The 24893-nt window shown below is 36.7% G+C and overlaps 2 protein-coding genes across 2 annotated transcripts in view; one reads left to right on the forward strand and one right to left on the reverse strand.

The window, feature by feature from the left end:
* Window positions 1–24893, reverse strand: part of LOC145671158 (uncharacterized) — a 2642835-nt gene that overhangs the window by 2495337 nt on the left and 122605 nt on the right. The window lies entirely within an intron of this gene.
* LOC145671567 (uncharacterized) lies at window positions 17531–17923 on the forward strand. Its single transcript, XM_081740755.1, has one exon. The coding sequence runs from the start codon at window positions 17531–17533 to the stop codon at window positions 17921–17923; it is 393 nt and encodes a 130-aa protein (XP_081596881.1).

The raw sequence follows: 24893 nt of genomic DNA on the forward strand, positions 1-24893 counted from the left end.
GAAAATTGCGGAAGGAAGGAAAAATATTGTAAATGGTAAAATATAATCAAAGAGAGTAATTATACATGATCAGATAAAGGACGATAATTACGCATGTGGAAGTGTTTCTTCAAGAAGATTTACTTCCTTGATTCCTACTATACTCTCTAGAACCTTTCTTTTAGTTTAAATTGGTTTCTAGGGAACACAGTGCCGTCATCCTTCCTTCTGAGTACAGAGATACCATTATTTTAAGAATTTTATGATTCTTCTGTTTTTGTCTTTCCATCACACACACACACACACTCTAACACAATATTATATATATATATATATATATATATATATATATATATATATATATACTAGCAGCGTTCACCCCGCTTCGCTGCGGTCACCCCGGAACGCAATAAACTTTGTTACTTAGATAATTTTTACTTTTTCGCTTTCAAGTGATATGATAAAAACCATAGAAGATTGCACTAATGTTAACATTATATCGCCTGTCATTTATGTTAACCCGCCCCGCTTCGCTGCGGTCATCCCGGAACGCAATAAACTTTGTTACTTAGATAATTTTTACTTTTTCGCTTTCAAGTGATTTATAGCGCCTGTCAGTTATGTTAACCCGCCGAGTCACAGGGTCATGCGGGTTGCATATAAATACGTTTATTTTTATACCTATGATGAACTAATAACAAAGGATTTGTACGTATGGACACCTGAATGGTCAATTATCTCAAGACACTGGTAATTGAAAATTAAAGTGATATGATAAAAACCATCTAGGGTCCACATCCTAACAACCCCCCAAAAATGAAAGAAATCGGTTCAGCCGTATTAGCGTGATGAGCGGACAAAGGATTTTTTGTACGTATTGACACCTGATTGGTCAATTATCTCAAGACACTGGTAATTGAAAATTAAAGTGATATGATAAAAACCATCTAGGGTCCAAATCCTAACAACCCCCCAAAAATGAAAGAAATCGGTTCAGCCGTATTAGCGTGATGAGCGGACAAAGGATTTTGTGCGTTCTCTTTTATATATATAGATATATATATATATATATATATATATATATATATATATATATATATATATATATATATATATATATATATATATATAATATTTCGTTCCTTATTTTTGATTTAGTTTCTTTTTTTTATCTCGAGGATACATCACAAGATTTTCTAGTGGAAAGACATACAAACTTCTGAGGAAAAAAAAAGGACTTGTTGGAATGAGTGCGTTATAGAAGCGAAGGTCGATCCCACTTTCCGCTCCAGTGATCCGTCATTGCCGTTTATTTTCTTCGTCTCCACGGTTATGTCTCTAATCAGCGTTTCGTTTCTGACGTCATCACCTCTCTCTTTCTTTCTCCGTATTAAGAGAAGTTTCTTTTCTTTCCTTTCTTCTTTGTCTTTCTCTCTCTCTTTCTACGCTTTATCTTTTGTTTTCCTCTTTTTTTCTTTATTCTTACAAGGCTTCATGGTACACAGTTACCTCCAACCATTTTTACTAACATCTCGCTCGATTCCTCTCTCTTTCTCTCTGCCTACCAATCTAGTCTCGTCTGAAAATCACATCTCAGGACAAATTGAAACAGGGAGCATCGCTGAGAGCTATCGAATTTTTTTCTCTTCTCCTCATCACTCGCTCTTACAACTCCCTCTTCCCGCCATCCTGAAGTCCTGTTAGAGATTCCCTGGACACCCTTCTTTTTCCACCCACATAACGTGATGGTAGTGGTGAGCACCGTCACTGAGCCTTCCTTTTTTTTTTTTTTTTTAACTTTTGGCTCTCGTTTCAGAGTTGGCAGTCCAAGCTTCTTCTCGTTGCGATTTAAGTCAGAAAATCCGATTATCGTTACCAATAGATCAGAAACTAGTTCACGAACCCAAGAAAGCGTTAAAAAAAAGAGAGAAAAAGAATCAGAGAAGAAAAGCTTATGAAAGACTTCTTTGTATGTGTGTGCTACAAGAGAAAGACGTACTAAAGAACTGAGTCTGTCACGAAAGAATGAAATAATGTCTTTTAAGTATATAAGTACTGATGTAGCGGAATGCACTGATTTTTTTTTTTTAACGAACGGCTTGTACCGTTGAAACCAACTCTGTCTCAGAGATAGATCAAGTGTTTTTTTTTTTTCAAATGTGAAAAGGAAGTGGCTTCTACAACCATAATCAGAAATAGACGATCTAAACAAAAAATATAGCGTTAATAGTGTCACTGAAGTGCAGCTAAGTATAACCGAAGAATCAGATTGTTGTAAGTAGTAAGTAAATCACGGTTAGAACTATGTCAATGTTAGAAATATCTATGTCACCATTAAGAGTAAAAGTGTGTTACTGTTATCTGTCCGGAATAGGAAAATAAATAGCAATAAATACCAATGCTACTTAACAGTGTAGCTTAGAATATATATATATATATATATATATATATATATATATATATATATATATATATATATATATATATATATATATATATACATGTTAATTGAATAAGTAAGGGATATATTTCAAGCACAATAAGAACTATCATGTTTTCATTGGCAAAGAAAAATATACTTCTTTGCGCCATTTTTAGTTTTATCAACTATACACGAGGATCTATGTTCCAACATCTAATTCCGTTTAGTTCAATGACATTTATTTATTGGTATAATCTAATCTTTAAATAATATTGTGGGACACGGTTACTCAGCGATAGAGCACTCACCTCTGGTGCGTGGGGTTCCTGGTTCAATTCCCGTCCAAATAACTTTGTGGTGGGCAATATCGTGTCCGTGGGATTTCTCGGAATACTTCCTTTTCCTTCCATGTACATAAGTGTTTTCCATAGTTGCTGTTACGGCCAAGCTGCAACTTTCTTACTGATATCCGATCCTAGTAAGGTGAGTTTCTACTGTAATCTAGCACCTAAAGTTGGAATTAATGAGTGAATTAGGGGAAGAAGTAGCCTCGTGTGAACTTGGGTGTAGAATTTTCACACTTTAAAGTATAACTCAAATTTGGAAGTGTCAACCCATTGGAGAAATTTGGTTTTAAATATTAGATGAAGTCCCAAATAATTCAACCTATTAAAACAAATATCGTCGCTCTGCCTCGAAGAACCGCTGTGTGTTAAAACCACAATTTTTCAGTAGAAGCAAAAACATTCTGAACTCTTAACATTTTGCCAAATATACACGGAAACACTTGAAAAACATAATAAAATTGGTTCTGCGTATATTACATACTGGACATTGTTGTAACTTGCTTCAACAATATTATTATTTCTATTTTTGTGTTTACGTAGTACATGTCAGTTTATCTTTTGCGTCTTTATAAGCGCATTGAGGATCAGTACATACGTGATGAGAACTTGAAGCCTTTAGTTTCAATCTATTATTTTTCATTGTTGTGGTGAAACAATTGAATATTCACTTATCACATTATAAGGGACGCTGTCTTACAGCTTTCAGGTTTATTTGCACAGCATAACTCATTTTTGACAAAACGTCACATAGCGGTTCTTCGAGGCGCAGCGATGATAAACAGTTAGAGATGTATATATGCAAAAGCCTGAGTCAATTGTTGCAGAAAATTTGAAATTAAGATTAGTTTCAGATACAAATCAAGTGCTTCAAAAAATAATGGATCAAGAGCTTCTCGGCAAGCGATATTTCACCATTGAAACAACTTGTCATCATACAGAAAATATTTATTGCTTATTGCAAGTCAAAAATTCAATAACTATGAGCATGAGTTTGCAGCACAATTGTTGTTTCAACATATGTAAAGACACAGTCGTATGCTGCATTAGTTTCTTCAACATATACCCTAATACCTTGCGCTGTGACTCATTCTTATTGGACATGTTAACTTACATTAACGGATGTAAAAGCAAACCAAATAAACAAAAAAAAAAAACTTTGGCCAATAAAAGTCAAGAATTATTCAATCTTTTTACCTTTGAATTGCATATTTACCTATTTACTGCATATTTTCGGAGTTTTTAGCGTAAAGTTGCATGTATATTTTGACGTTTTTTTAAAGTTCATATCCGATATCCGAAGTCATCTATCACCTTTACTCCTTTTTGATCTGCAACCCAATATTACAGAGAGCTGTGTTGGTGGCCTAGCACCTGAAAGAATTTGCTGCAAAGCCGACGAGAATAGGAAATAGTTGTTCTGTCGTGTGCTAAAAGTAGTTATTTGTAGTCGTATATTTTCACAGTTATACAATTTATTTGGAAAAGATATAATATATCAATATCCAGGAGTGGATTCTCCTTTGTGGTTCTCCGCCTAAAATATTTAATATCGAAGACAAAGTGAATAAATTTCCCTAAAATGTTTACATTATTTTTCTGGAATAATAGACAAAATAACTCGCGTATCTTGTATCTGTGTTGGTAATAACTTCTCAAGGCATATGTTAGGTTGGCTAACCTGAAGTGATGATTATATTGCCGGGGCGCTACGACTGACCTGTAATCAAACATCAAACCAAAACAGATTTATGAGTTTTCGGCATCTATGGACATGTTAATCCGTCACATACGAGGGATGACGTCCTTTAGGGATCACACTGCACTGATAATTGAAGAGGACGAAATTAAGAGGCCTCATCATTGCAAAATTAAAATACAGCTAATTTTACAGTAATTATGTGATATCTTCAAATAGATAAAAGATAATCGAAAAGTGGAACAAGACATCCCTAGACAATATTATTTTGCGTGAGACACCGTTATCAAGACTCACTTATTTGCTTTCAATTTTCAGCCAATTAGAAAATCGGCATTTATTTTCGCGTTTCTAAATAACTGCATACGGAAAGCTACTAGGTGACTCGTGATAATGGTACCTCATGCAAAATAACATCGTCTAGGGAGGTCTTGGTCCACTTTTCGATTATCTTTTATCTATTTGAAGATATCACATAATTATTGTAAAATTAGCGGTATTTTAATTTCGCAGTGATGAGAAAGAAAGGAAGCAACTTGAGACCACTATGTTGGGTAGCATACCAGCATTTGTCTGATGTGAATGAGAGAAACCTCATTCAGAACGGACGACCTGAAAAAGTTTTTGCATTTGTTCAACCGTCCCCACTGGAAATCGAAACCGAGATCACACTTATATTGGGATACGAATATGAAACTTCATCCATATTAAATTGTAACAGCGATAACTATTGTAATATTTGGTAAAATAATATTTCGTTTACTTTCACAATCGACAGCAGCGACACCATGCGTCAGCGCTGAGGTCTAAATAAAATTGCTACTGTTTTGCAAGTAGTTATTATATAGCTGTAAAGATGGCGGCAATGTGCTAGCACTTGTGGCACCGTAACGGCAAAGTTGGAACTACATGCTTCCACCCAATTCAACGACAAGACTAAGCTTAGCAGATTAGAGATACTACCTTAGACATAAAATTAAAATCTATTGCAAAATTAGTACCTACACCTAGGTATTTATACCTTGAATTTTGTTTCACAAATAAATTATTAATTAATGTGACTTTTGGGATATGTATTTCATAATTTAGATCTATTTTATTCTTTCACATCTTCACTAATTGTCTCTTGTCTCACCCTCTAAAGTACATTGCACCTACGATTTCCGTCTTCGAATTGCTCATGAATTTTACAAGAATCGCATCGTTTTAGACGCGAAAAGTGCGACGTTGGAGGGATCGTTTCCTCCCTTTTTCTCTCAGTTTCTCTGGTCCCTCTTCCCTTTATCTCAAGTAACAAATGAAGATTCTCCAGCTTTCTCTCGCTATTACATCAGAGCTCCAATCCTTGGAAACAGATTCCTTCCATCTCAGCTATTAAACTGAGAAGCAGGTTCTTCTCTTCCAGCCTTTTAAACGTGCTCCACTCATCAGTCTGTGTCACACAGAATGACCTCAAGAACTTGTGTGCGTATGTCGTCACATCTTAAAATCCTAAACGTAATATATTTTCTCCCCTTCTATTCGCTGCGCTTTTCAGTTCTTTCTTGAGTTTTCTACTTCTATCTTCTACAAATACTTTTCTCAGATTAGGTGAAAAAGTTTAACCAAATTCGCACAAAACCATTACATATTAATTTCAGTTATTTATATACAGTATATAAATGAGAATGAAATCTCCCAGATTAATAACCCACGATTATGCCCATTAAACTAAGGGAGACGGATGATTAAGGAAAGTGAAGGATGATGGCAGAATTGATGGAATGAGAATGTGAGAGGGGAAACGAGAGTACCTCGAGAAAACCCATGTACACTATGTTGTCCACTCCAAACTTATTTGGCCGGGAATTGGACCTGAGACCTTACACACTAGAGGTAAGCCCTCTATTACTGTGTCACCGTGCCCCCTATTTATATATGTATAAAAATTATATATATATATATATATATATATATATATATATATATATATATGTATGTATGTATAATAAAGTTTCAGATAGGGAGCACGATAATTCAATGACAAAGCGCACACCTTCGATGCAAAAAGTTCTCAGATCCATCCTCGGCTATGTGATTTTGTGGTGGACAACCTCCTGTTTATGTGTTTCTCGATTTGTCGCACATTCTCATTCCACCAACTGAAGGGCCTGATGGAAGATGGATCAATTATATTTTTTTTCACAGAAATTCTTTATCATACTTTATATCAGTGAAGAGCAAACAAAATGAGAAGAGGGCCACAAAAGCTTTAGCTGAGCCAATAGAATTTATCCAATACAACAATGATACATTTTTACAAAATTACGAAGCCCTATTAATGCTTAAAGTTTCTCATGATCTGGTTGGAACTGCGATACACTAATTCTAACAAATGAAAGAAAACTCTCATCTGTCAGTCTGTATCTAAGACAACTCCTTCGGAGGAAATGCACTGTTACTTTCATTCGTCAATTAGAATCATATCGCGTGTCTGACAGAATTTTTCAGATGGTCGCATGTGGCCCTGTCGAATGCATTTATAATTAAATCGAAAATTTTATCAGGCAGGAGGAGGAATTGCTTCCCAGTGCTTTAATTAAATCAAAGATGGTCATATAAGAGAAAAATAGACTTTTATTACGTTTAACAAGGATAATTGTGATAATTGTAAATTTCGTAATTCCGCACAAAGAAAGTAATTTTTGTGGCAGTTTTTGAGTATATGCATCACCATGACATTTTAATAATGTCACTTGTAATTCAATAATTATCACCTTAATAGTGCCAAAATATTACGTTGAACTAAACACGTAGTTATCCATTTGATAATGCGCTTCAAATAATCCAACAAGTAAAGGTTCCATTTCCCATTAAAAATAAAGAAAAGTTTGTCAATGCACATAACCTCATAATTTCAGTAACAGTTAATTTACTATAATTTCCACTTCTATTTCAATACTGTTGATTTCCAATATAACTGGCACTTGATTAGTAATACGTCTACATTGTTCACTGAAACACAATTTAGGTACGTATTTAATACATATTCCAATTAGAACTAATTTTGTAAAGTGTTGACTTTTATGAAGAAACGATTCGTTTTTACTTGCGACATATTTCCTAGATGGCAGCACCTACTGACCTACATTCAGCTACCAACTAGCAGGTTGAGGGTCAAGGCGAAGGACGTCTCGCCTTGACAACCGATTATTTTGCTACATTAAGAGCACTCTTTTCCCCTGGTTCTTTTTACAACAATCAAATAAAATCTCGTAACAGCCCGCAGGCGTTTGTTTGCTCATTACTGGATTATGTAAAAGCTATTGTTATCTGTGCTTGGAAGCATATATTTAAATCTCAAGTTCAACTCTAGCTATAGTAGCTAAATACATGATTGTGATTGGTTGAAGTTATTCGTTTCTCGCCATGTAGCATACATATAGCACAAATCAGACGCGAATTGCAGTCGGTCAAAGTGGCCGTGTATGCTAGCGCACCTGCTACTATTGAAAATCGCTTTCGATGTGGGTTCAAACCGAGCTCCAGGAAAGATTCTTTATTTTTTTTTTTAAAAAAAAAAATAACACTTTATCATTAAAATAAGATAAAATATAATATTCATTTGCCCTTGTAATTAATATATAATGCATAAAAAGTAATTTACTTACGTTACGAAACAGCTGAGCGAGCATCAGAAAGTGAAAGGGGTTAGAAGCCCTGCATTGGCCCCCATAATAATACTACGTGACATTACGTCACATTCGAGTAGTGCAACTTCGATGTAAATCTACCCCCACCCGCTTTTTGGTGACCAACTAAAAACAGTTGGCTAAGGTATCGCCTGAAGAAAAAATATGCTGCTTGGAACCTTTCTCCTGTGAGATATGCCAAATATTATCTAATCTGCTTTTTAAAATTTGTTGAATCGTGCATTGTTACCTTTCTTGAAAAACTTACTTCTTTTCACAAACGTTGCAAATGTGGAATAAGCTCATCTTTACCAAACTTTTCAATTTTATTATCACTCACTTCCATACATTATCAACCGTCTCATTCAGCCTAAAGGACAAGGAAAATTACATATTTCATTTCATTTTTTGTTGTATTTCGTTTCGAATCTATAATACAGGATCAGCCGTATATTGACCACAGAACAGGCCAGCCAAGTTGAGGCAGAAGAGCATGCTGAAAGAGAAGCCTGAGTGCATTGACTGTGTGTCTCAATTGCAACGTTGCTGAAAGAGAGACCTGAGTGCATTGACTGTGTGTCTCAATTAAAACCTTACTGAAAGAGAGGCCTGGGTGCACTGACTGTGTGTCTCAATTAAAACGTTGCTGAAAGAGAGGTCTGAGTGCACTGACTGTACGTCTCAATAACAATGTTGCTGAAAGAGAGGCTTGAGTGCATTGAGTGTGTGTCTCGATTGCAACGATGTTGAAGGAGAGGCCTGTGTGCATTGGCTTCGTGTCCCTAAATTGAAACGTTGCTGAAAGAGAGGCTTGAGTGAACTGACTGTATGTCTCAATTAAAACGTTGCTGAAAGAGAGGTCTGAGTGTACTGACTGCGTGTCTCAATTGCAACGTTGCTGAAAGAGAGGCCTGAGTGTACTGACTGTGTCTCTCAATTACAACGTTGCTGAAAGAGACCTGACTGTGTGTCTTAATTACAACGTTATAGAGGTCTTTGTCTAGCATGTGCTCTGATAGGTCTAAGTATACAGTACGAGGCTTCATTTAATTGCTCACATTTTCCTGTCTATAGTACGCTTCGGTTTGGCTGTTCTGCCTTCCGGTCAACATGCGATTAGGCACATTCTGCGAAGCCAATTAACTCTAAAATGATTTTAAAAAAGAGAAACATCGGGGGAGGAAATCGGCCAAAGCTTTCATTTATAAATACTATCTTGGTGAAAAAGAAAAAAGTCCTAGGAAGACTAGTATTCAAATGTCTATTTGCCAAATTTAGAAGAGGAACTTTGCTAGTGCAGAGCAAGAACGCTAACCACTAAGTAGCGTAAGTTTTAAAATTCAATTGGCTAATAAGATTGACTGTGGTGTTGAATGAGAACGTCAGCAATGAGACTATTTGTCTCCGTCCCGAATTGAATAATTGTAGTTTGACGTCTCATTTCAACACTGAGGTCATTTATGAGACAGAATCTACTTTTTCAAGTGTGATCCGAATCACGATTTGGGAGCTCCCTTGTAGTAACATGGTAACCGTACGGGCCTTTAGCGTGGTATACCTGGGTTCAATTCCCGGTGGAAGCTTGTGATCCGGATTTCACGTGAGGATGTAGGTCCACGTCTCATAGAGCTGCACTGCTGAAAGGGGCGCTAAATTCAAATCTAACCAACGATTCAAACCGCAACTTGTGTTTATATTAGTATTAGTATTCCTACTTAATATCCAGCTAAATTAATATATATTATTTCTGTGAAATCTTTTACAATAATATTTTTCTTCTTTTTTATATGTAACTTACATACGTAACTAAATTAGTTATGGGTTTATTAATACTCAAGATGAAATTTAAGTATAAAAATGAGGGTAGCGACGTAGAACTAATACTTTTTTCAATCTGAACTTCAACGTAGATCTTTGAACTCACAAGGAACAGACACGAACATGTCATCCGGATATCCGAATCAAACCTAATTCATTCGATAAACATAGCAAAGGTATGATCATGCACAAAAAAAAAAAAAAAAAAAAAAAAAAAAAAAAAAAAAAAAAAAAAAAAAAAAAAGGTGGCATAGACGAAAGTCCTCTCTGAACAATTGAAGGTCCCCATAAATTTTGAACTTCCCCATGTTAATTTTTTCTCGGGTGTGCGCTTTATCCTGCCTGTAAAATATCCTTTAATTCGCACACTGACTCCTATCGACTCCGATGTCGCTTTAGAGGACGCTTTATGTTCTCTTTATGGGTCAGGTCATAGGTTCGATTTCGTATGTACAGAGCTACCTTTCCCTTCATACCTATTCTGTCTATCAAAAAAGAAATTTGGTACACTTATTTTTCCCTTATAGTAGTTTTCGAGATACATTTGGATTGTGTGCTTTTACCCGAGGCCACTTCAGAGGGATCAAAAATTGATGGGAGGGATTTTTGGAGGGAATTTTCCCGTCATTATTCCAATTTTCTCTGTTCAACTACGTTGTGGGTGCCAATACATAGCACCTCTGGGAAGCTTGTTTCATGCTGAAGAGAATGAACTATAAACTATGACTTCCCAATGAAAAGTATTGATACAATAGTTATTTCACTGCGAGTCTACAATTTTCTTTATATTAACAGGGTTAAAGAACCCCAGGAACTTACTCCATTGTCCATGGTACCTAATTTGTTGTGTATGAATATATTTTTGTTATGTTTATCGAATGGACTTGGTTTGATTCGGATATCCGGATGACACGTTAGTGTCCGTTGTCTGTCAGATCATATGAAACTTTTAGATAATATCATTTCCCACAATAACACATCATGTACACGAATATAGTGTTGATATTACTCAGAGGCTCGGAACAAAGCATAGAGAAGTAATCTAGGAATCACCCGTAAAGGTAAGAAATGACACACGGGCCACAAAGATGACAACAATGGCGGATATTATTATAAAAATAAAGGCATTGAAGTGATTGTTGACTGGAAATATTACCATATATTAAAAACGATCAATGGTCACAAGCAATTCTTAAATTGTAAAATTAATATTACATCTGACCAAAGCATGCCATTGTTAATCTTTGTTAGAGCTTCGGCATTAGATCATTGCCTTCACTAGACTGATGATGTTCTTCTGTGCCTATTCAACACAGAATGACATTAGTAATAGTATGTGTTTGCTTTGGCAAGATTTTACTTAAGTTATAAGAAAACACATATTATTACTAATGCCCTAATATGTGTCCTAATGAAGTTCCAAACCTATAATAAGCAGCATTCCGAGGCAATACTCGAACTATATCAAGGAACAAAAAGAAATCTAGGATAAATCTGCATACAAGGTGGCGTCATTAGGACAGCCAGGATTTTTCCGTGATAGGTGGAGCGAGAAAGGACCAAGACAGACAAAGTTCCAAATATATCCACACCTTCAAGAAAATGTGCAATTATTTACGTACACTGCATAACTTTGTTAACTACAGTAAATATAATAGTACTAATATATAGTATTTAATACAAATGTATTAAATACATGTAGTATATGTGTGTGAGAGAGAAAATATAATAAGTTCTGACGTGTATTTCGAAAAACTCAACCCCTTCAAAAACCCAGGTGTGTATAATTTCCCTTCTTGCTCCACCCTACGGGCGGTCATGGATATAAAATAGGAAACACTACGGAGTAGAGAGGAAAAGAACTGCTCAGAACATACAGTTGTGGATTAGATTAGGGATTAGATTTCTGACCTTTCGGCATCTATAGCCATGTTATCTTGTCACATATGAGAGATGGCGTCCCTTGGTGGTCACACTACCCGATGAAGTCGGAATGAAGAAAGGAATAAGAAAGGAAGGAAATGGCCTGGGACATTTCCCTGGTGAGAATGAGGAAAACATCACTGGAAAAGCTGTTGCGTCTTTGCAACCCAAATGTCCCCTCCGGAAATCGAACCCTGGACTGTTCACACCAAAGTCGAGAGGGCTAACACTGTGCTATGGGGGGCCGTGTATGGCCTTGGAGAACACACGTTACTCGTAGTATTGCCCAACAGATAAATTCTATTCTAGTCTCAAAAACGAAACGAGACTTCTACAAAATTTACGAGACGAAACGAGAATAAAATTAATTCTCGTTAATTTTTTAAGGGAATTGTACTAAGTACTTAATCGAAAAAATTAAGTACTTAATACAATTAGGTAGTTTAGATCTCTTCTTCGAAGTTCAATTGTAAGATAACCTCTCGTTACAAACAACAAAACTTTATAATGTAATTAACTATATGTTTTGTTGAAAACGTACTTAACTTTCAGTATCATATCTGTTGCACCTCAATTACATTACACCTGTAATATTAGCAAATCAATTTGTCTTCCTGCCTTTATATTTCAATATTCTTAGTTGAACAAACACATACATGCAAACTTCGCAGGTATTTCATCAAAACTCTAAAAAAAAAAAAAAAAAAAAAAAAAAAAAAAAAAAAAAAAATTACGCGTAAATTTGCCTAAATATTACGTGAAAATTTAATTAATCTAATTTCCATCGAAAATAACTTCTGTAGTTCCTTCAAACTTTAACATTATGCTAATTGGAAACTGAAAAGCCTTACCTTTTGAAGACAAATAGATGTAAAATCTAATTCTATGTGATGGATAACGTACCTGAAATAAATAGAAAAGTATTTTTTTAAATAAATTATTTTCAAAGTGTTACTGTTTATGAAATATAAAGTAAACTAACCATCAATATTAAGTCTAACGGACACTTTTTAGCTGGAAAACTTGAGAAGTTTCTTTACCCATTTTTTAAAGAAAAACAAAATTTCCTTGTTAAAGGCTTTCTAAAATCAAAATCGAATTGATACTGAAATAATTTACATTTATGTAATTTATCCGAGGGTAAACGAATTTCCGCATTGTGGGGGAAAAAAATCGTATCTCATTGATTTGAATAAATCTTTATTACAAATATACACTATATTTATTTAACATGTAACGGCTTAGGGCTGAATATATTAACGTTTAATACGTTTGCTTAATCTATTTTCTCCTAATTCTTCCTGTAAATACCAATTTATGTTCTTTTTATGTTGTTGCAAAAATAAAAAATAAAAAGGACTAAGTTCAAACCTCAACTTTGATGGCCAAGAAATCAGGAATCAAAGACCTCTAGACGAACACAGGCACATATTTCATATTTCACATATTTCACAGGCATACTAAGCAAGTTATTATCTGCCTCCATGCTGAGTAATGACCTGCCTCCATCCCGAGTTATGATTTTCCTTCAGCCGAGTTATAATCTGCCTATATGCCGATTTGGATTAGGAAGTAGATCTTGGGCTTTCGGCATCTATGGCCTTGTTAGCCCGTCATGTACGAAGGATGACATCCCTCGGCGATCAGACTGCCCAAGAAATTGTGGAGGAAGCAAGAAAGCGACTTGGGACCATTATGTTAGATACCATCCCCGCATTTACGTGGTGCGAAAAACCCCACTCAAGATGGCTGGCCTGGAAAAGTTGTTATACCTTTTCGGCCGAGTGTCAACACAGGGAATCGAGCCTAGGAGCCTCCATGCCGTGTTTTGTCAAGATTGAACAACTGGAGCGTATTATAAAGGTAACCAATAAAAGTTCTGTCGCTTTTTGTAGAGGACTGTGTTCAATTGGCCCTCACACCGTGAGTTGAATGCGAATGGAAATCAGGTGAAGGTCAGTTGTTGGTGTGGATATGTCTAACATAATATCTGGTTGTGGCAGTTCAGCTACACCATGAACTTGCGTAAGGAGAGAGTGAACACGGGACCTCCACAGAGCGTCATAAGGGAGTGCATGCTGAACGAGTTCAAGCTGGGGTCAAACGCCAATGCAGCGGGGCGGTAGATATGCCACGCCTTTGGTGAGGGTGTCGTGACTATGCGGACAATGCAGCGGTCGCTTAACAAGTTTAAGGATGGTGACGAAACATTCGAAGACGCATCACGTGCCGGAAGAATAACACATGTCCAAGTTCAAGATCTTCAGGCAGTAGTTGAGGTGAACAGTGGGCAGATATGTGAGGAACTGGGACTACAATTCAGTGTGGGTGCAGAAACCATTCGGCAGCATCTCCATCAACTTGGAAAACACTACAAGTTGGGTCGATGAGTCCCACATGATTTCACTCCGGGTCAGAAGGTAACGCGAGCAGACACCTGTGTTTTTTTGCTATCTCGTCTGAGGAAGGAGCCATATCGTAACAGGGTATTGACATGTGATGAGAAGTGGGTCCTGTACGAAGATCTTAGGCTCCGTCATCATTGGTAAGCATCCCATGAACCGGTTCCAAAACAGCCGAAACCAGCACTTCACCAGGCGAAGGTCCTACTGTGTGTTTGGTGGAATACTCGTGGCATCGTGCATCGTGAACTGCTACCAGCTGGTCAGAGCATCAATGCAACTGTGTACTGTCAAGAGTTGAGTCCTGTTCAAGAAAAACTCAAAACTCTGGAACCAGCACTCTTGAATCGCAAAGGGCTCCTGTTACAGGATAACGCTAAGCCCTACGTGGCTAGGATTACCCGGGACACCATTCTACGCCTTGAATGGGAAACTATTGCATCCGTCATACTTCCCGGACATTGCACCTGCCGATTATCACCTGTTCCATTCCTTGGACAATCACCTTAGAGGACGCCAGTTCAAATCCCTAGTAGAGGTGCAAAATGCACTTCATACCTTCTTCGCTTCACGGCCCACCAAGTTCTACCGCGATGGAATTTATGGCCTTCCAGAAAGTTGTCAGAAAATGTCGATGCTGATGGGGAATATTTTTGATCTTCCAGGTATGTCTTAGGTGATATATAGATGTTCGAAGATGATGGGTGAAAAAACGACAGAACTTTCTTGGTTATCTTCATACACACGATGTACAGAAATACGTATCTTCTGTAACGCGATTTTGAACAACGTGGTCTATTTATTATTGCAGATATCTACAACTGACAATAAATTTGCCAATTTCTTTTTTTAAATAACAAAATACAATTATAAACATTTTTTCAACAAAATCTTAACCGACTTCAATATAGTATCTCTTAAGATGTTTCATAGTCTAGCATCAAAGATTACCATCAGATCCTAAATGCATTTATACGGAATTATGGTAGAAGTATATTCTTTTAAGTAAAAAAAGAAATCAATTTCAGTGCACATATGTCAAAGGCTATGCGTGATCATACCCATAATATACAGGGTGTTTCAAAACAACATCGACAACGTTTAGAAAGTGATTCCTGACACCAAGATAAGACAAAAAGTATAGACCAACCTGGGTGTACAAATGCTTCCTTTCGAAGTTATATTCTGACGAAAACACGAAAAAAATTAACTTTAAAGGCCTATAGCTCCAAAACTATGGAACCTACCGTAATCGGATCAAGACTGTGTTTGAATCAAAACAAGGGTTACTTACAGCATCTGTATAGAGCTGATAACTTTTCCTGATAATACCAGTGTTGTCGGGTGCATGCAAGTTTTATCATGATAATTTCAACGTTTCTTTTGTAGACAGATCCTTAATGTAGACCGATCCTTAATACACCTTTTGATGCACTGGAACGTCAGCAGTGTTGCCAATTCAGAATGTTAATTTATGAAAACTACAATTTCTCTAGTTCCCCCTTACAGAGACCTCATCCGATTAGTTATCGGTGGAAATGAAAAATTGTTTTTTCTGCTTCATAGTTTCCAAGCTACTCCAACTAAACAAACTGAAAATTAACGAAAGAACATCTATACGTATGAGTTATGGGTCAATTTACATGAGTTTTGTAAAAAAAAAAACAATACACCTTGGTTTACATCTGGCAACACAGTATGATTCCTAGTGTACTTAGTCGTTGCTTTCTAGTTAAAAAATATATATACATGAATAAGGTTCCAATAATTATTTGTGTACCGCTTCAGATTCAAAAGTTCTACTATCGCAAACTCCGGGTTGCTTTCTATATTGAACACTCTGTATTTTTAATTCCTTTCAGTTTAATGTCCCTCGATTATGCCCTTTAGGCTAAGGAAGATACTCAGTTTCAATAACGGGCTACACCAGAGAGTGGACATATTTTCGCGACACTATTCATATCAAAATAATCATTTTCGTTATATATTCCAATTTCTGCTCCACGAGGATCAGTATTGAAACAGTAAGTGGCAGCAGATTTCTACTATTTCCAGTTTCAATAGAAGCTTTTGGGCCGAGATTGAATTTTGGTTGGGACAGTAATTCATATCAAGAAACTGTACCATAATATCTATAGTATTAGGGTAAGGGGGTACAATTTCGAACAGGTACAATTCTGAACACAGTAAGCTTTTGTACCATTTTTCGAAATACAACAGTTTCCAACACTGAATGAAGAATATGGAGTTGACAGTGACTCCTGTGCTTGTTTGTTTCTGATAGAGTTGTGTGTTTAATTGTTTGTTGAGGCCGTACAGAAATTATTCTTCAAGCAAAGGTGTGAATATCAACCTTAGAAAATGTCGTACTATAAAATAGCTCATTGTTTGACGTTGTATTGTTGCTTTAAATTGCGAAATGTTGGTTGTTAGTTTACTGTAGTATGTTGCACGGTCCATGATGGAAACAAGCATGGTACACCAGATGCCATCTATGAGCAGCATTTGTAATTGTTTAGTCGCAGATAAAGTATAGCGAAAGGTACAATTTCGAACACCAATAAGGGACAATTCTGAACACTAGGTTGAAGGTACATATCATCCAGTTGTGCTACCATTTTCAGTGTGCCTTTCGTGTTTTGTCATTACAGATGCCACGACGGAAAACTCAAAAGAAGAAGCGTCTTTTATGGGATCCTTCTAATATGGCAACAGCAGTGAAGAGCGTCTTATCGGGTGATTTATCGTTAAGAGGGGCATCGGCATTGTATCACATTCCACTAGGCACCCTTGTTGACCGTGTAGACAAGGAAAAGGAAAGGCAGATTGCACTTACTCCACCGATAACAGGCAAAATTGGACATTTCACAGTACTATCGGAAGACACAGAGAAGGCTTTGGTGAATAGGTTAGTGTATTTCGAGAACAGATGATTAGGACTTACACCCTTGCAAGTAAAACGTGCTGCTTTTGATGTGGATGTGGCCTGTGGAGTTCAGCACCCATGGAATCCAGATGTGAAGATAGCTGGTGATAACTGGTTCAAAGCCTTTATGATTATAAGTTTGAGGAAACCAGAAGGACTATCGAGAGCTAGAGCTGCAGGTATGAATGAAGAAGAAGTGAGAAACTACTTTAGAATTCTGAAAGGTGTAATGAATGACTTTAATTTGTTTGATAAACATCAATGCATATACAATATGGATGAGACAGGGATTCTCTTGAATAACAGACCCATGAAAATTGTAAGTCAAAAAGGATAGCGTGAGATCATGTCACTAACCAACGTTGAAAAAGGGGAAAACGTGACGGTCGTTGCTTGTTGCAATGCTTCTGGCTCTTACATTCCACCGATGATCATTTTCCAAGGTGTCAGAATGCGCCCGAAATTCAATGATGGTTTGCCACCTTGCACAGTTGTGGAGTTGATCGAGTCTGGTTACATCAACGAAAGGCTTTTCGTTAGATGGTTGGAACATTTTTGTATATACAAAACTCCTGGTAAAGTTTTGCTTACACTGGACAATCATGGAAACCACACCAATTTCAATGCTTTGAAATTCTGCCAGAAGAATGAGATCGACCTCGTGGGTTTACCACCTCATAGTAGGCACGTTCTTCAACCTTTAGATAGAACTTTGTTCAAGTCTCTGAAGGCACACTAGCAACAAACTGGCAACATCGCCATCCCAACGAGGCTCTGTCGAAGCTCAGATTTAATCCTCTCTTTTGCGAGGCTTGGATCGAGGCAGCTTCTGTTGGCTCGGCCATAAAAGGTTTCGCGTGTACTGGAATCATGCCCTTTTCGGACGACACTGTTCCAAAGTCCAAATTTGCTCCTTTCCTCCTGTTCGTATCGTCTTCGGGAGAAAAAAATCAGTCTAGGAATAGCACTGAAACTAATGACATTTGTGCCCCAGGAACATCGCAAATTGATGATTCACCTACATCACAAGATCAAGATAGACCCACTATTATCTCACCTACACCAAATACCTCAGGTTCTCCTATACCACAAGACTAAGACAAATCTATCGTTCTCTTACCTACACAAAAACCCTCCGATTCTCCGGAAAATGCTTTGGTTCGTAACATCCTCAAAACTCTTGAGAAGAAACCTTCTACACGTAAAAGAAAACTTCTAACCTCGCTCCATCTTACAACCAACGCTCACAGTGTTCAAGTACAGGCTATGAAATTCTGTGTTGTTAACCGGCCTACTCCAGGAAAGAAGCTTCAAGCTGCAAGACAGTCGCAAAGAAGCAGAGCATTAACTCGAACAAATGAGGACATATATGGCTTTTGCAAGTTGAGCTATTACAGTGAAGAGTGAAGAGTCCGTCGTGAAAGGCGACTGGATACGATGCCAATCTTGCCAAGTGTGATATCATGAAGTGTGTATAAGTGCACAAGGTACGAAACAATTTATTTGTGGAAAATGTAGGTGATCGAAATTGTACCTTCCAGTGTTCGGAATTGTACCTGATGTGGTACAAATCTGAACGTTTCTGTGCTAACAAAAAAATTATGTTTATGGACATTGTAACAGAGCTTTTTTCTTAATATTTCTGTAACGAAACACATTGATTACAAACTTTGTATTTACCAAAAATTGTCCTGATATTACGTCTAGTTTGTCCGAAAATAAAAAAAGTTTCTAAAGTGTTCGAAATTGTACCCTCTTACCCTACTAGTTTTGCTCTATAGGAATCAATATTGGAAGCAGAAGTTGCTGTGAATTTCAACCGCTTCCGGTTTCAATAGATAGAAATGAGAGGAAATTAAATATTTCAACCTAACGTCCCAAGATTATGCTCTTTAGACTAAAGGAGACAATCATTAAGACAAGTAAATGATGCTGTAAGAATTGGAGGAAATGAATATGTGAGACGAAATGCGAGTAGTCTGAGGAAACCCACCGATACGGTGTTGTCCACCATAAACGTATTTGTCCGGGAATCGAACCAGGGTCTCCATGCACCAGAGGTAAGCGCTCTACCACTGAGCCACAGTAAACCTCTTCAGTAGAATCTTGATATGCTGTTTCCATACAAAAACGTTGCTCTATTGCGATTATTATTGAAATTGGAATTCCTGTGTAATTAAATGAGATATATTCTTGAGATGCTGGATCATTCCTTATCAGAGATCTCCTTGGTGGCTAAGCAGTTAGCGTACGCGACTCTGGCGTGGGATAACCTTTCTCGATTCCCGGCGGGAGCTCATGTGGTTCGGATTCCACGTTAATCCGCAGGTCCACATTTCATATAGCCTCCCTGCTGAACGGGACGTCAAATTCAATCAAATCAAATCTTTCCTTATCAGAATACTGGTTCTCACCTTTTTAATTCGTCTTTATTCTGATACTCGTCAATAAAAAAAATCAATGGATGGATATAGATGTTGGATAAGACTTCTGTTTCTTGTTCGTAGCATACTTGTGAAATCAAGAAAACATAAAACGCATACTTTTCCTGGTGACTGTTAAAATATTTCTGGAAAATAACAAGTAAAAAAATTGTGGTAAGGAATATCAATGTACTGTAACTCTGTTCATAATTTATGGCTAGTTTTCAAGTAAATTGCCTCTCTAATATATCTTATTCAGTACACTCACTTACTCAAACATATACAGTGTGTAGTCATACAGGCTTAAGAAATTCAGCTTCTGAGAGAGAGAAGTAGTTTACGTACGATCGGTGGAATAGGGTATTTGAGTACAAGACACGTCTACCATGTAAGAGGAGAAACTAGGTTTTACAAGCGGCCACAAGTATAAAACTTTCATGAAATCACTCAGACGCTATAAGAACGAAACTTTCGACACTCTCCGCTTTTATATCTCACGAGAAAATTTTCTTTTTTTGTTTGTTTTTTTCTTTAAAAAAGAAGGAAAAAAGAATAAGAAATAAAGCTAGCTTCTCAATTTCTAAAGACCCGTACTCTTTCACTGTCTCTATCCATCTATCTATCTATATCTTGGTCGTTCTCTCATTCTACTGCAGAAGGTCTCATGGCAATGAGCGTGGAAGGAAAGGAACTGAAAGGCGAAGGATAGGAACAGTGTAAATGGGCGAATGTTTGCAGAAGATATCAACGGCTTTGTCAGTGAAATTGGTTCGAGTTCGTTCATCCATTGAAGTTTTTGAGTCAACTAATGGCGGTATTCAAATGGACGTCGAATTCTCATTAAAATTAGCTGCAGTCTCTCTCGGTTAGTTTGTGTGTGTGTTTGTGTATGATAAAAGCAAAAGAAGTGTATATATAAAAAAAAAAGTATGAGCAGTGGTATTTGTAACTGCTATACTGTCTCAATGTATTAAAAGGTATTAAGAAGGGAAGAAAAAATAATATAGTATCTGAATTTGTAAAAAAGAATGAACGAAAAGTTGTCCGGTAGAAGAAAATACAGTACGTATGAATCAACTAACAAGAGAATCTACCCATAAACCCACATCAAGTTCATTTTTATACAGTGCGTTCATAAAATCTTCCTGTAGTTGATTATAACACATCAACTGACTACAATGTGACACGCACCCAGGGCCGTAATTTGCGGGGATCAGGGGGCAACTACCCCCAGGGAAGATCCACTCCGTTCGAGGGGGACCCACTTTAGACAAAATTTTCTTACTCCATATACGATACGAACATAAAATTATAAATGAAACATCAAACAGGTTCCATACATTACATAAACGAAACAGTACACAAAAGGTAAATAAAACAAAATTGAGTCGTGGTTCCATTTCAGTAAAATATATCTACTATTAGGGACCCTAGAAATAATATTTATTCATATGACTTTGAGATTTTTCAATATTGACCCCTTAATTAATTTGTCATGTATGGAACGGGCCCAGGGGCGTTCGGGAGGGTCCAAGACAACTTTGTCAAGGGGACTCAAATATTCGTGCTTGCCCTCCAGAAAAAAAATCTAAGTTACGGCAATGCACGCACCGTCTTTATTGCGCAGTATACGTCTCTATTCAGCTGGAGATTGAAGTATAGCCTTGTTCATGTCTGTGCTACACATTATCTAATATAATATATGCATACGCAAGGCTAAAAGTGTGTGTTTTAATATTTTACTTCACATCAAGGATTTACATCTACTGCGGAGATACATTTTGAACGCACTGTCCTTTCAAAATTATGAGAAAAAAGAACAATGTGGATTTATAATGTCCAAATTTGATACAAACAAAACTATCAAAACTTGATCGATATACCGAAACATCAAAAATAGTGAAACCTTGAAAACGATCAAATGTGAAATATCGAAATATTAAATGACATCGATACATACCGAAATATCAAAATATCGAATACAGAAAAACACTGAAATATCGAATTTCGAAAAATCGATGATTGATTGAATGGATTGGAATTTTATGTCTCTTGCAGCAGCGTGTTTACACGGAACGTTTGGACATACAAATTAACGTGGAATCCAAATCACACGAGCTCCTGCTAGCAACGAACTCGGTTCTCTAGCACCGAATAGAAAATTCGAGATAACTATCAGAAATACTTTTTGATTTTGATATTTCGGTTTTTGAAAATATCGATCGGCCTATCAAAATTTCGTACAGCATAAATAATGTTCAAAAAGAATAACATGTCGTGTAAGAAAATATATACCTAACTAGATTTAATTACTGGAATTATGCAATTTTGCGGACAGAATTTTAGATGTTATATGAAATGAGATCTCTGTTTAACGTCCCATGATTATACCTATTAAGCTAAAGGAAACGATGATTTAGGCAACTGAATGATGATGGAATAATTGGCGGAATGAGAAAGTAGAAGGAAACGGGAGTACCCCGAGAAAACCCACGGACATGGTGTTGTCCACCACAAACTTACTTGGACGGGGATCGAACCAGGGACCCCACACACCAGAGGTGAGCGCTCTACCACTCAGCCACCGTGTCTCTCATATTAATGTTATAATTTCAAACTAAAACGTTAGAGATCGAACTGATTTCTTTCCACGCCCACATAGTAGAAACTTGGTGACAGAACACCTGCACAATAAAAATGTGTCTGATTTGTGGTAAAACGCCCAGTGCCGAATAAAAGATGTTATCAACCGAGAAAAAAAAATCATTTGAAGTGCGAAAACGCCCACTCTTAGGAAATGAGAAATGACAATGTAGCTATTCCCTTAAATCGGCAATACACTCCTAAGTATAAATATACTTGTTTGTATTAAGCTTTACATATAAGTATCCATATTACAGAGCTTTGGAGGTGACAAGGAACATAAATCCGAGAGTAATCCATCAATGAAAAGTGGAAACTAGTATTCTACACACGAAACAAAACTTTTTTTTTTCAAACTAAGTTATTCTAACACTTTAACATTAAATCTTCTGTAACATAGTAGCATCGTAGACGTTTTAGTTGTAATTAATCATTCTTACACATGATCAAGCAAAAATAGAATTACAAAACGAAGTACATTAGAGAAAGGGCTAAGGGGGTTATAACTCAACCCAGGGAGAATTTTCGCTACTATATTATTAATGTTCCTTAGGGTCCATACAAGGGAACTTTTTCTGGTGTCACACGAAATGTGGAACGAGACTATGGTCAATCGATTTGTGTTAGTGAACAAGAAAATACATAGGCGGAAAAAACCCTCGATCGCAACCGTACCGTACTTATGGGGGAAATAAGGCACTGCCAACACAACGCGTTGTGGATAATGAGACGAAATATGGCTCCAGTTCGATGAAAATATGCATTGAAGCGCAGTTATACATATACTACAATGTGACATTACATTCAACAATATTTTAACAAGTGAGGGCAGAGGCGTAGCACGTAACGACAGAGAAAGGGGCGGGTAAACGCAAGTAAAAATGGTCATTTAATTGAGGAAAATGGAGAAGCATAACATCAAGAAAATAGTACACTAATAATACATAGTCAAGTAATCAATCTCAAACTATAAAACAACCTGTAGGCGACACCGTGAAGCAGAAATGGAAGAAAGAGACGTATGGAAGGGGTTGTCTGTATGATCCGGACCCCTTCCTTCGTAACGTCCGATGTGTATAAACTGTTGTATACATGTAGGTATTAATTTTCATATGTTGGATTATGATGATGATGACATAAAAATAAAACAAGATACGCCTCTGTGTGAATGCATTCCAAAGTCCAATACACCACTATACATTGAAAGATTAGTTCAGGAAAGTGAGGGGCCGTTGCCCCTTGCCCATGTACTTGACCATGTCCATGATATATTTCTATGCTATTCCCTCCAAATCTGGCTCATGTGTGTTCATACCTTCTATGGAACTTTTTCCCTACGCTATACCCCAGGCTTACTCTTCTTCCTCCTCTGCCCTCACTTGTCATAGTATTGTCGAATGTAATGTCACAATGTAGTATATGTTTAACTGCGCTTCTATGTACATTTTCATCGAACTCGCTCCATATTTCGTCTCATTATCCACAACGGGTTGTGTTGGCAGTGCCCCTATTCCCCCATAAGTACGGAACGGTTGGGATCGAGGGTTTTTCTCGCCTATAAAATTTCTTGTTCACTATCACAAATCGACTGACTATAGTCTCGTTCCATATTTCGTGTGACACCAGAAAAAGTTCCCTTGTTAGAGTCAAAAAATAAGTGCAACATCTGGTTGGTGGGACGGGACACTTACCCTTTAGTACCCAATGAGATCTCTTCAAATGCACGTAGGTCAAACTGTTAGTGCAATATTGGAAAAAGTACACCTTGATCGATTTGTAATAGTGTAGCCTTTCAGTTTAACGTAACGAACGTGACATTTCTGCGTATAAAAGAAAAAAAATTACAATGATATTTAAGAAAATTTCCCTAAAAAATTCCATTATCACGGTTTCTTTCAGTTATTTCGTAGCAACTCTTCAAACTAGTGAAAAATAAAATGTATTTATGTGTCCTATTTTATGTTCAACACAAACTGAAAATTTCATCTTGATCTATCAAACAGCAGCAGAGAGAAAACGATATTTTATAGTTTTCAAATTATTTATAATTGTCGATTTTCATGGAAGTAAGAGTGCGGTTACGATTTTGCGTCACTGTTCCGAAAAGATGTGATATTAATTACTCTAATTACTATTTCTCATTCGTTATCTTAGGACAGGTTTCCAGTACTGAGAAATCCTCCAGGGAGGCTTTATGATTTGTTGGTCCATGGTCTAATAGAAAATATTTCAAAATAAAAATTTTACTGTTCTGAGGTTACATTATGTATATCCTTTCGAAAATGCTTGGTATTCTGTAATGAATACAACTTTCAAACATGTCTGCTAATATGTAAAGTTATCTAAAAAAAATCTCTCAAAGTTATTGCACAATTCATGTATTCTTATTACATATGCACACAGACTTAATATAGTTTGTAACATACATTTTTTTAATTGTCGTAATATTAAACAATCTGTTATATTCTTTGTGCTTTTGTTACTTTGTAGGTTGATAATAGTAGCACATTCATCCTGGAATACACGTCATTTCAATTATTCTGAAGAAGAATGGCAAACAAAAAGAAGACAGACACACTACCTATACAATTGGAACTAGAAAATGGATTGCTGTTGTGAAAAATAATAAAAAAAAAAAAAAAA

Source organism: Thermobia domestica, chromosome 15 (genome assembly GCF_964235325.1).
Source record: "Thermobia domestica chromosome 15, izTheDome1.hap1.1, whole genome shotgun sequence".
NCBI lineage: Eukaryota > Metazoa > Arthropoda > Insecta > Zygentoma > Lepismatidae > Thermobia > Thermobia domestica.

What these genes read in the sequence shown, in the direction of transcription:
- LOC145671567 (XM_081740755.1), top strand. Translation starts at nt 17,531, where the DNA reads ATGTCACTAACCAACGTTGAAAAAGGGGAAAACGTGACGGTCGTTGCT.